The 13829-nt window shown below is 44.2% G+C and overlaps 1 protein-coding gene across 1 annotated transcript; it reads left to right on the forward strand.

Moving 5' to 3' along the window:
* The first annotated feature begins 1731 nt into the window (after positions 1 to 1731).
* Positions 1732 to 8490, forward strand: LOC119181923 (sesquipedalian-1-like). Its single transcript, XM_037433172.2, has 3 exons — positions 1732 to 1903; positions 4541 to 4785; positions 7888 to 8490. The coding sequence occupies exons 2-3, from the start codon at positions 4546 to 4548 to the stop codon at positions 8392 to 8394; spliced, it is 747 nt and encodes a 248-aa protein (XP_037289069.1). The 5' UTR covers positions 1732 to 1903; positions 4541 to 4545; the 3' UTR covers positions 8395 to 8490.
* Positions 8491 to 13829: the final 5339 nt, after the last annotated feature.

Genomic DNA, 13829 nt, shown 5'->3' on the forward strand with positions numbered 1-13829 from the left:
TAATTTAACTATTTTTATCAATTATTCATCCCTAAGTAGTTTAATTAGTGGCAGAATGTTTCTGCCTCAGCGCCTGGCTGCAAAGACAAGTGCCTATAAATTATAGTTTTAAGGAAAAATATATGTATTGCTAAACACACACACACACACGCATATATATATATATATATATATATATATATATATATATATATATATATATATATATATATATATATATATATATATATATATATATATATATATATATATATATATATATATATATATATATAATTTGGACCAGTGCTTTGTAAATGCTGAAAAATGACGGATGAGCGTGCGAAATTATTTGTTTATGTCTTCCAATGCAGTGTAGCTCGGTGCTGTATTTTTCTATACGCGTTCTTCACTCCTCGATTTAAAATCATGGAGTGGTGAAAGCTTACGCCAATCATTCCATAGTAGTCTTATAAGTTTTATCCCCTACCATGTGGTGGCCGGCTGATCCCGCTGATAACATGGACGCACCGTCGCTCTGAAAAGGCATTTTTACATAATACCAACTCTTAGTCATATAAGACATCATCCGTGTGATGATGTCTTACAGCCACCTCTTAAAAAATAGCACATTCACACGCTTGGGATAATTATTGATGTCTCTCTCTTTTTCCGCCTGTAAGCTCTCTAATAAAACTACATCTTGCGGTTTACGTTGTTTCCTGTTTTGAACGCTTTCTCGCTTTTTTTTTATTTTAAAGCTTTGAAGCATTCACGTCGCTTAGCGGTGTGAAACCAACTTAATTACTTATAAATAATTGTGTAGCGCTGAACGAGATCCTATATCTGCGTTGGACCAAACAAATTTATATCCGACGTGCCATCTTTGTTCAAGATTTCGCCAAAGCTGTCTTCTCCACAACAGTGGAACTTGTAGGGAAAAGCCCACTTTACGCGTAGGGTGGCTTAGGGAATTGAACGCCTGGCCCTGAAATTAACATGCAAACGCACACGCGAACATGTTTGTAAAGAGGCGCCGCAGTTTGGGCCGGTTAGTATGACATAACGATTGTTATAGCGCGAGATCAGAACGACGACAAAGAGACAAGAATAAGACAAGCGCTCATCTTGTTCTTGTCCCTTTGCCGTCGTTCTGATCTCGCGCTACAACAATCGTTTTGTAAAGGGGTCTCTTGAAAGAAAATGTGTATACGCGCCTGAGTTAAAATGGGGCACGGTCTGCAAGGTGTCATCTAGGTGAGACGTTTTACGGCAATGTAATTGTCAGCATTTCTGATCACATGCACACCAGTATTGTCGCCTAGGATGCTATTTCTGAACCGCAGAGCTGGCCTTAGAGCATGAATCATTCTCATTCTGGGTGAACTATGGCGCCGTTAAAATACCGCGCTTTAATTAAACGCAACTGACTGACCAAGGGGATCAAGAAAGAAACAATGTTAACCACTTTTGTTGGTTGAGCCATGTTCTGTTAATATATATTTAAAATACTACTTACTGAACACAAATGAGATAACATAAAAGCTTGCATAAAACAACAGAGGTCAAAAACTAGTTGTATACGCCGTATAAGCCATCATGAGCCATTTCAGGGTGAAGCTGTAGCCAGCTGACAAAATGCAGAGAAGGATCAAACACATCGCCTCCTAAGATATTTCTGACTGCGCAGCGAAGTCAGCGTTATCTTTCTTCCCGCGTGGCTTTTCCGCGCACTGCGACTACTCCAGTGCCTGCCGAGCGCTAGACCTTCAGCTTATGCGGGGGTGCTTCAGCACAGACTCTAGTCACTTGTGTCTATATTCTGGCAGTTCTGACATCGCCCTGCGGCTTGTCGCTTGTGTCAAGATACCAGCTTTGCGTTGTGTAAAGCCTACTGATGCCCTTCTTGCCAGCAACTATTGAGGTGAGCGCAAGTGTTAGTGGCTTTGATTAAGACTCGTTTGTGTAGATGTGGAGGCGGCTGGGTGGGCTGGCTGCAGATGCCAAGTAGTCGCACCTTAGTGGCTGGATGTTTTTAATCGCTGATCGGTGGCATGCTACCCGTATAGCTAAAATAAAAATAAAAAAAGATGGGATTTTACGGGCAAAAACTACAATTTTAAGGCACACCGTAATAGAAAATATTGGTGTAACCAGCGGCCGTGGTGTAACTTTGACTGCCTGAGACTCTTATTAGCCACCCTAAGTACGCTTTCACCTCGCTTGAAATAAACCCAAGTACAGTGGTGTTCATACATTTCGCGCTCTTCATTTAGTGGTGGCCGCCGTAGCTGAAAATCGAACCCGCGTCCTCGAGTGTAGCAGCTGAACACCTTTCCTTGAGCAACTGATTGTGGGCTCGTTCCCTCCTGCGGCGGTCGCATTTCCATGGAGGCGAGGCGCCAGAGGTTCGTGTGTTGCGCAATTTTAGTGCACGTTAAAGAACACCGGGTGGTCGAAATTTCTGAAGCCCCTCCACTACGCGCGCCTCACAAACATATCGTGGGTTTGGCACGCAAAACCCCACGTATAATTATTATTAGCTTATACTTGATATCATTATGCAATGGCTCTACGCTGGATGGTCTTCACACTTTTTTAAAGTGTGTGTTTCTTTTATCACGTTTAGTTATACATTTTCCTTCCACCCAATGCATCATTTTGGATGTCACACCTTCGATTGATACTCTTAACACAACAAAAGTGCTTCAATAAAATGATGGTAGGAGGGGTTTAACATCGCGGAATGACTTAGTCTGAGAGACGCTGTAGTGGAGGCCAGTTTCTGATCATTTTGATCACCTGAGATTCTTTAACCCTCTCTAACACTGCGGAGTAGCATTTCTTTAGCATTCTGGTTCCATTGAAGTGCAATCGCAGCCGTCAGTATTGTACCCGCATCTTCAAGTCAGCAGCTGAACATCAGAACCACTGGGCCACAATGATGGCCCACCCTAATAAGAGATTATTACAGCTGCAGTATGTAGTAATCTAGTTTTTTACTTTTGTAAGTGTTATGTTTAAGGAGACAGGTTAAGCAAAAATATTAAAAGAATCATTTTTCTCTTTTTTTTTGCATTATTTGAAATCTGCAGCCTTTTCTGAACCAGAATCGGTCGTTTGTCTTTGTATGATTTTTTTTTTCTCAAAAAATTACATATTTCTCAACTTGTCCGGCGGCATGCCAGGCCCCGTTATTGTGTAGCAAGCATCATAGCCATATGGAGAAGATACAGTTTGCAAGCTGAAGAACATTTGGCACTTTCAGAAAAAAATGGGCCCAGAACTGCGAAAACGAAAAAAAGCAGAGACATCAAGCTTTCCGTCAATAAATCTATATCTGGTTGGGGATGTCTTAGTGGTGTCATTATTGGCAAGTGCGAAAACTATTATCATCGGGCCATTAAAAGGAATAGAGCCAGCTTGGAGGACATGCGAAAAGCTGTCCGGTTCACATATTTTCACATGTCATCAAAGGATAACAATCAATCCCACGGCCTTTGCTGGAATGACACCGATACTTTGTGCAAGTTAGCCCAGTTGAATGGTGAACTGTTTGCTCATAAAGAACACCTTTCAGCATGTGTCATTGAGGCTGTTGAGCCAAATTATGTGGCACTAACTTGTTCAGAACTACTTGCTAAATGCCTCCATGGAAAAACTCAAAACTATAACGAGTCATTGAACTGTCATGTGGGACACACGCTCCAAAAAAAAAAAACATTTTTATAGGGCACCAAACACTGTAAATATGCACACTTGATGCTGTGTTCACTTTTAATGATGGCAATATAGCCCATGTGAATGTGCTGAGCTATTTGGGAATTTCACCAGGGTACTGCACAGTGCAGGGTTTAGGAGCCCTTGAACTGCATTGACAGTACAGTGCTGACATGGATGCATAGCAGGTGACAAATGCTCGCCAGGCAAGAACGTTTCAACACAAAAGGAAAAAAAAAAAATGATGTTAGGGGTGAAGATCTGGCTGGTGACTATTGAACGAGTCTGTCAGTTTGCTGTTATCTCGTACTTTCGATATAATGCAGATTTACAACTTTTAATGTGTATATCTCAAAACGTGCTTTTTTTACTTGTTTTCTTTTTTTTCTCAGCAACCACAGTGTCTAGAATCCTAGATTTCGGCGAGTATTTAGATAATGTAATAAGGAATATGTTGAAGCAGAATTATTGCTGTGTGCGGAAGTGCTCTTTTGCAACACATCTACTAGCTATTACCGAGTGATAATTACGCACCTGAGGTAAAAAATTCTTTAAAAATTAGCATTACTATTTTCAGCACAAAATATTCTTCAGTAAAAAGAGAAATTGCTGCTCATAATCACAATGATAGTAAAATATTTACTGTAGCTCTTATGGTTGTGGGGAAAAAGGTACATAAACCTCGCCTAAAGTACACGGCAAGTATAGGGCTTGCCCTGTTTCCTTAATAGGGTGACCTGTTTGTGACTGGCTTTTTTACACTTAGCATTGTGAACAGTATAATTTTAAATTTTGAAAAAAAAAAACAAACAAACCTTTTTCTTCTATTCATTGTCTGCAGGAACCATGAAGATAAATGACAAAAACTTGGTAAGCTTTGCACTGAGCTCGAGCCCAGTCGACAGGGAAGGCTGGCTGCTAAAACGTGGTGAAGTAAACCGTGCCTACCAGAGGCGCTGGTTCCTCCTGAAGGGAAACTTGTTGTTCTACTTTGAAAAGAAGACTGACCGAGAACCATTGGGTGTGGTCATCCTCGAAGGATGCACTGTTGAACTGGCTGAGAATGAGGAGATGTTTGCTTTCAAGGTGGGGATTTTCTGCATTTATCTTAACTCTGCTTGTTCATGAAAGAATAGACTAACAAGAGTGCATAAAATACGGTGCTCAATCTCGGGTACATGATGTTTCAAGAAAACAAAAAATTATAGACACCTTCCACCGTCTAGTGTGTACAAGTGTGTGCAATAATGTATGTACCTGCTACGTACGAAGTGTGCTATAAGGAAGTATTCAAATGTTACATTGTCTCAGTGGTTGTCGTTTCTGCATCCCTATGGAGGCATGTAGCGCGTAGACATAATAACTGCTGATCAATAAGGGTAATTAACTACTGGATAATAAGGGTAACTAACTGCAGTCCCAGAGAAGGCAAGCGGGTTAGGGGGAGACAGAAGGTTAGGGGGGCAGATAAGATTAAGAAGTTTGTGAGTATAAATTGGCAGCAGAAAGCACAGGACCGAGTTAACTGGCAGAACATGGGAAATGCCTTTGTCCTGCAGTGGACGTAGTCAGGCTAATGATGATGATGATGATGGAGGCATAATGCAGGCATGCTCATTTATCAGACTTGTTGTAGGTTGAAGAAACTTGAGCAATCAATTTGAGGGAAGCGATGGATGGATGAAAAAATTTATTAAGCTCCAATAGGTAGGTCATGCTAGTGTCCTAGCCCGAAGCGGGCCGCTCCCACATTAGGACCGAAAGACCTAGCCTTTCAGCCGCTTCGCTGGCCCATTGGACTGCCCATTGTTGTCCCTCTAATGTAGGACTGCGAAAAGCTGCGTCCCATCGTTCGTCAGTATTTTCTTTGCCGCTTCCCAACGCGGAGCAATGTCAGAGCATATGAGCAAGATCTATGGTGTCATGGCATTTATCGCATGTTGTAAGAACACAGAACTCTGGATAAATCCTGTTAATTAACAGTGGGTTCGGATAGATTCTTGTTTGTAATCACCTGAAAGTAATGGCCTGAGCTCTGTTTAGTTTACTGTGTGGAGGAGGGAAGACTCTGGGTGCTAGATAGAAATGTTTCGTTAGCTTGTTGTACGGGAGGACGTGATCCTTGCATTCTGAAACCTCAGCATCTTCTTGCCTTGTGGCTGCATGGTTGACAAGTGCTCGTGCAGCATTGTGGGCAGATTCGTTGAGGTTCGTGGGAGCACTGTTGATTTCTTCCATGTCAGCAGGAAACCGAATAGTCGCATGTGGCTTGATTACTTTTCCCTCGAGCATTGCCAGAGCCTGTCTAGAAATTAATCCTTCGGCAAATGCTCACAGTGCTGCCCTAGAGTTGCTGTGGGTGTTCAATCTATTTGGGTCTAAAAGTGCCAATGCAATGGCTACTTGCTCGGCAATTTCCGACTCTGTGGAGTAGATGGAAGCCGAGTTGACTAGTTGACCTTTATCGTTCACAAGTACTGTTCTCTCTTGCTATATTTCATGCATCCAAGTGGTGCATGCGCAAGTTTATGGCTGACAGCGTTCCTGGTACGTACTGCACTAAGTTTAGTACAGACCCAGGAATGTTGTCAACTGTGTACACAGACATGTCCAGTGTGTTGGTCATGTAACATTTATGTCAAGGTGACCATATCTTTGAGAATGACCACTGAAGATTTGCTACAGGCGGAGAAACTTGAGCCCTCCTGTATGGCCACTCTCGTAGCCCACTGTACATCATCGATGTCTTAAACCCTTGGTTTACTACGTGATGGCTGAAACTTACATCGCTACCTTTTTTAGTTTCATAGCAGCTGTCAAAGCAAAATTTTAATTTCTCAAATCTAATTTTTAGCACATGCTGAACTGCTTCAAAATGAGAACAGTTTTCTTGCTGCTCAGTCTGTTGCACTCACCACTTCATGCCAAACTCTTTGGCAAATGGTTCAAGAAAATTATTAATTAGAATTAATGTTATTTGTTGGAATCTGTAGGAACATGGAACTTTACTGAAAGTGAACATAGTCATTTACTCAAAAAATAAAAAAAACATAAGTTTGTAGCCACCAATAAGTAAACTCATATGCTGTTGCAGTATGTCTACTCAGCATTTCTAGATTGGCTTCAGAAAGGTAGAATCTATTATCCTGCTCATAATCCAAGCCAGTAGAGCAGAATTTTCAGAAAGGTAGTTGTACCTGAGGTTGCCCCTAAATGTCGCATTTAATGGGAGAGTCCCAACTTTTGAGCAGAAGCCCCAAGTGCCAACTTTACCTCTCCGAGATGATTAAATCACCGGACTCGTCTGTCTTTTTTACATAGCAATCAATGCACCTTATTTTGTTTTTACGATGCTTATTGCATCGGTTGTCCATTTTTTCGAAGTGGTGAACACGTGGACAGTCTCAGTTCTGCCCTACATTTAATTTTGCTGTGGCCCCTAACCATTCATGGTAACAACCTGTACTGGTCGCTCTTTTAGCCAGACAAGCAGTGCATTCCATTGATGTGATTATCTACATTATGGGACAAAAAAAAGGTGTGCTTACTCATACTGACTGGCAACCTCTGTCACTTACAAAGCTTGAACTTGGTTTGCTTGCTCAAGAATTGGCGGCCCGAGTTGCACAAGGTTATATACCCCTACATAGTTGGGTGACATGTAAACAGGCAATACACAAAAAAAGCAGATGGGAGAAGTGCTGGCCTAACAAATGAAGAATTTTATGTGAAAAATTTATACACAGAAAACGTGATCCACACACAAGCTATTGACTGATCAATGAAAAGAATCTCTTGTTCTGATAGTGACACTCAACAATAGATAGGTTTCAACATACCCGCCTTTCAGTGCTACTGCAGTTATATACCCAGACTAGAGTGCATATTTCCTAAATTGTGAGGATTTTAAAGGAACCGAACTGTGCTCCTTTAGTGCTGTTTCAGGAACATTTACATGCTGTATTCTTGTTTCTATCGCTGTTGATAACTAACTAAAATTTTCTATGAGAGTGATTGGCTTTTAAAATATCCTTGGGTGGTTTTCCTAAATGAAATAGCACTGTGGAGCTTGCTTGCAGCACTGCGCTCAAGAGTGAAATTGCCGTGGTTCTCTCTGAGCACTGAAAAGCACTTGAAGGTGTGTTTTGTGCAGTGACATTTCTTTTTCTCTCTCTCTTGTGGTGGAAGGTTGTATTTCATGGGTCTGGCAACCGGATGTACATGCTGTCAGCTGACACACAAGAGTCGATGGAGGCCTGGATGAAAGCATTGGCATGTGCCTCTTATGACTACATGAAGCTCATGGTTGCTGAACTGCAACGCCAGCTCAGCCAAGTTGCAGAAGCTGAACGACTTGCCAAGTGCGGCAACACTGTGCCCTTGCTCATCGGAGGGCAGCTGCCTGGGAACCGCTCTGACAGTTGCCTGTGCGTGCGAGATACTCCGTCGGGCCATGCAGCACGTTTTAACCCTTTCGACCGCTGGAAGGAAGATGGGTGTAGTGGTAACGAGAGCGGTGAAGTGGCCAAGCGTGGCAGTGTCCCAACTAGCACCCCGGTGTCGTCGCGCTCATCGACAAAGTATACATTTGCCGAGCTTCACCGACGGCACGGGATGCGCTTTCGGAAACTGATAGAAGAGCGGAAACGAAAGGAAGAAAAAGAGCGTGGCTTGGATCTGCTCATCGATATCTGAGAGCTTTTATTCATGAACTCTGAAGATGCCATTTTTTAATCAATGGGAAGCACTCGAAGCCTGCTAGGACATACAATAATACTGCTTATTTCACTATTCAATTAGCCTTGATACAACCGATTGGCCTCATGCCTTTTGTATCACCTGTCTGTTCGGTTGTCTTTAAGAAGTAGCGAGTTATTGAGGGCATGCAAGTCTTCTAGAGAGTGGCAAGGCATTTCATGTCATTTCGAGACCTTCCATTCTGTGTACAGTGCAACTTAACAAGACTCAGCTCATATTGAGCTGAACTAATTTCACTTGAGTTTACTTGGTTCACCATGTTGACATGAATATCTTATGCTACCAAGAGCTTCTGTACCGCAAATTTATATCTGTGTGGCTGCTTGTGCAAGAGCCTGCTTGAGTGTGGCATGAACATTGCTAGTGGCACTGTTCATGCCAGAAGCGAAAGACAGATGTGCCACAGCTGTGCTGAATTTTTACAGGAGTCCAAACACATCTTATTCTACTGGAGGATTTTGCTTTTTTTTTCTTTCAGATGCGGCTTTCCTCAATCAACACAGTCATATAGAAGTGGCCTTACAGAAATGGCATAAAACTAGCACAATAATGTTGCAGCCCCACTTATCTGATCTGCTGTGCTGGTGCCTAAGTAAATTTCCTGATTTTCTGTGGTGTACATTTCTCAATGTTTTTTAGGTTTATATGTACGAAGCTTGCTAATACCTAACTCAAGTTTTTCTTTTTAGTGACCTCTGAAATATTTGTGTTCCATACATGGCCATAATCACGACACGTGAGCTAGTCATCTTAGATGCCAGGCCCTAATTCTGGCATTTAATTCACGTGGATATAGCAGTGACGTTGCTTCAACAGTTATAATCTGTTTTTTTTTTTTAGTTTCTAAGCTAATACCAGCCGGGGTGGTTATGGTGCTCAGCTGCTGACTTAAGGGATTGAATTCTGGCTGCGACAGCCGCACTTTCATGGAGGCATAATGCCAGAGGCCTGTGTGCTAAAACTTAGGCCCACATTAAAGAACCGCTGGTGGTCGAAATTTCCGGAGCCCTCCACTATGGCGTGCCTCATAATCATATTGTGGTTTTGAGATGCAAAATTCTAAAAATTGTACCATTTTCTATTCTAACAAAATCCAAAGAATTTTCAGCAGTGATTACATCTTGCTGGAAAGCCTTCTTAAACTGTATGTAACGAGTCGTGTGAAATTTAGAATCAAAGCCTATGCATCATTCACAGTAATAGCTTTGTGGCTAACATTCTGTGCTGCTTAACTTAAGGACAATATTTCGACTCATAGTGGCTACATTTCAGTGGAGGTGGACTGTCGAAACACTTGTGGACTCAGATTCAGCTGAATGAGGAAAAGAAGCCAGATGGTCAGACTTGATCTGGAGTCCGCCAATGCTGCATGCCTCATGATGACATTATGGTTTTAGAATGCGTATCCACTATTCTCTCTTTTTATAAACTGAACTCGGTGAGTCATGGAACACAAGTAGAAGTTGTTAGGACGGGCACTTCAACTTGTGTTCCATCACTCACACAGTTTTATTTAGTTCAGATTCTATGTTGTACCAACTGGCCCCCCTATGCACATTACTTGGCCTCTTTTTATTCTGGGTGCCAGAGTGCAGGGCCACTGTTAACTTTTGCAAGTGCAATTTTATGTGGCCTGATGGTACCGGTTTTGTCCCGTGCCACCTTTGGTATTATATTTCTTCTAGCACCCAAGTAACAAATGGTGGCAAGTCTCTAATTTATGAAACTTGATAATGGAATTTGTACTTTTGCATTGAGAAGTGCAGAATTTAATAAAAGCTACTGTCTATTAACCATTGTGGTTTACTTTATAGTTATACTAGTTTGAATGGTGAAAGTGCCCTTAAACAATCGAGTCAGTGTTTTTTTTGCTGACGAGATATACATTTGTAAAGAAATTTATTGGGCGAACCAAACGGGCAGGTGGAAGATTCGAGATAGCGACAAGACGAGGAAGATGGAGGAGCTCGAGCGCCGATCTCGAGGAGCCTTACTCTTCGATGATGCTTGTTGTTCCCTGTTGTTGTCATCATTCCTTCATTATAATTGCCCCCGTCGAGAAAGATGAAGCCATCCTGGTGATCTAACAGGTGGGAAAGAGCGGGTCGACATACGGCTTCAAGCGGTCCACGTGAACAATATCGCGTTCACGCCGACGATGGTCACCGAGCGGCGTAAGCGGTTCAATGACGTAATTGACGGGCGATGTGCGCTCTACCACGCGGTATGGACCATGGTAATTTGAAAGTAGCTTGGTAGACAAACCAAGTGCACAGGGTGGTATACACAGCAATACCAGGGTTCCAGGGGCGAACTTTGTGGCAGGAGGGTGGTCGTCATCGCGGGCCTTTTTCTGGCATTGTTGGTCAGCCGTAGTAAACTGCTTTGCTAGTTGGCGACATTCTTCGGCGTGACGGGCGGCTTCAGACAAGGTCGTGCACTCAGATACATCTGGTGCGTATGGCAGCAAAGTGTCAATTGTGCGCAATGGTTGACGTCCGTATGGAAGGTAGATTGGGAAAAGCCGGTGGTGACTTTGATAGCGGTGTTGTACGCGTAGGTCGCAAACGGAAGAACCAGGTCCCAGTTCGTTTGGTCATTTGCCACATGCGTCGCGAGCATGTCACACAGGGTCTGATTAAACCGCTCAGTCAGGCCATTCGTCTGAGGGTGGTAAGCAGTACTCATCTGGTGTACGATATAGCACTGACGGAGAAGTGCTTGGATTACGTCGGATAGAAATACACGGCCCCGGTCACTGAGGAGCTCGCGAGGAGGGCCGTGACGCAACACAAACCGATGGAGGATGAAAGATGCGACGTCCTGAGCGGTCGCCGTAGGAAGAGCAGCGGTTTCGGCGTACCGTGTCAGGTGATCTACAGCAACGATAGCCCACCGGTTACCTGCTGTGGTCAATGGCAGTGGTCCATAAAGGTCGATTCCGACGCGATCAAATGGGCGGTCAGGGCACGCAAGCGGCTGTAATGGAGTTGCTCCTGCATTCGGTGGCTGTTTTCGTCGCTGACACTCATGGCAGCCGCGTACAAACTGTCCAACACAAGTAACCATCCCACGCCAGTAGTACCGTTTCCTTAATGTTCGTAGGTCTTGAAGACACCGGCGTGAGCGCATTGCGGGTCGGAGTGAAATGATGCACAGATTGTAGAGCGCAGCTTTCGGGGAATAACGAGCAGCCACTTCCTGCCGTCTAATGAGTAATTGCGCCGGTACAAGAGGCCACCTCGAATGGTGAAGTGCGAAGCCTAGCGTCGCATTGCTCGAGTGGTGGGAAGTGTCGGTACCCCAGATAAGACGTCCAGAAGCGAAGTTATCCATGGATCATCGCGCTGTGCAGAGGTCATTGTGTCGATGTCTAGAGCGGACAGCGCGTGTTCTATAGAAGATGTAGAGGCAATCTCAGTGGACAGTGGTGATCGTGAGAGTGCATCAGCATCGGTATGTTGGCGGCCGGAACGGTACACGACGTGGATGTCATACTCTTGAAGTCGCAGAGCCCAACGAGCAAGGCGACCTGATGGATCCTTCAGCGACGACAACCGACATAAGGCATGATGGTCTGTAACTACAGCAAAAGTGCGGCCATATAAGTATGGGCGAAATTTCACAATCGCCCAAAGTATGGCTAAGCCCTCTTTTTCGGTAACACTGTAGTTTACCTCAGCCTTGTTGAGCGTTCTGCTGGCATAGGCGACGACATACTCAAGGAATCCAGGCTTGCGTTGAGCGAGAACTGACCCAACACCGACACCGCTGGCGTCTGTATGGATTTCGGTTGCAGCCGTTGGATAATAGTAGCACAATATAGGTGGTGATGTCAGGAGACGGCGAAAAGTGGTAAATGCGTGATCACATTTTGAAGACCATGATGAGATGTCGTTGGCACTGCTTAAAAGTTGGGTCAAAGGGGCAAATATGGAGGCAAAGTTGCGCACAAACCGACGAAAGTAGGAGCACAATCCTACGAAGCTGCGTAACTGTTTTACAGTCGTCGGTTTGGGGAATTCAGCGACAGCGCGTAGTTTAGCCGGGCCGGGAAGAACGCCATCTTTTGATACCACGTGACCGAGAATGGTGAGCGTTCAAGCAGCGAAGTGGCATTTCTTGAGATTCAGTTGGAGATGCGCATTCTTCAGACACGTGAGGACATGTTCCAGGCGTACAAGATGTGTTGCGAAATCGGGTGCAAAGACGGCGATATTGTCGAGGTAGCAGAGGCATATGTTCCATTTCAAACCTCGCAGAACCGAGTCCATCATGCACTCGAATGTGGCCGGCACATTGCAGAGGCCGAAGGGCATGACACTGAACTCATATAGCCCGTCCGGTGTCACGAAGGCTGTTTATGGACGATCGGCATCTGCTAAGGGCACCTGCCAATACCCCGAACGCAAATCTAATGACGAAAAATACTCGGCACCTTGTAAGCAATCAAAGGCGTCGTCAATTCTGGGGAACGGGTATACGTCTTTGCGAGTGATCTTATTCAAGCGCCTGTAATCAACGCAGAAGCGAATTGTACCATCCTTCTAACAAGAACGACAGGTGATGCCCATGGACTTTGGGAAGGTCGGATAACATCGCGCTTGAGCATATCGTCAACCTGTTCGGTGATAACCTGACGTTCCGTGGCAGAAACACGGTATGGTCGCTGTCGTACTGGCACGTTAGAACCTGTGTCGATGCAGTAAAAAAAACTGGGAGTTCGGCCAAGGGTAGGTTGAGCAAGGTCAAAGGATTCACGAAACTGGTAGAGCAGCTGAAGAAGCTCAAGGCGTTCAGATGGCGATAGTCCGTCAACGATCGATGAATCGAAAAGCTCGCAAGGTGGTATATTGGAAGGGCTGAGGGCACTGATGGCATCGTAGTCACCGGAACAATCTGGCGGCATGGTAAAAATTGTTCTTTATCAATGGCATGCACGTGTCCAAGAGATTCACCTTAAAACAGTTCGACGGGATACGGAAGGGGATTGATGAGGCAAAGAGCACTGTTTCCTTCAGAAATAGAGAGGATTGAAGAAGGCAGAAGAAGCGATCTTCGATTAAGGAGGAGGCTTGATGGTTCAAAGAATGCAGCTTCATCCGTAATGCCATCACAGAACACGGGGAGCAACACAGCTGCTGTCGGAGGAATTTCAGTGCCTTCTTTGACGACGAGTTTGTGTACGGTGGGCTGAATGCGGCTGGTTGGTTTGTCAAAAAACGGGAAAAGTTCAAGCTCCGATCTTGCACAATCAATAACGGCATGGTTACGCGATGAAAAATCCCATCCAAGTATGATGTCGTGTGAGCATGATGAAAGGACAATAAACTCAACAGTGTAGTGGTCCTTCGCGATCATCAGTCGGACAG

Source organism: Rhipicephalus microplus, chromosome 3 (genome assembly GCF_043290135.1).
Source record: "Rhipicephalus microplus isolate Deutch F79 chromosome 3, USDA_Rmic, whole genome shotgun sequence".
Taxonomy (NCBI): Eukaryota; Metazoa; Arthropoda; class Arachnida; order Ixodida; family Ixodidae; genus Rhipicephalus; species Rhipicephalus microplus.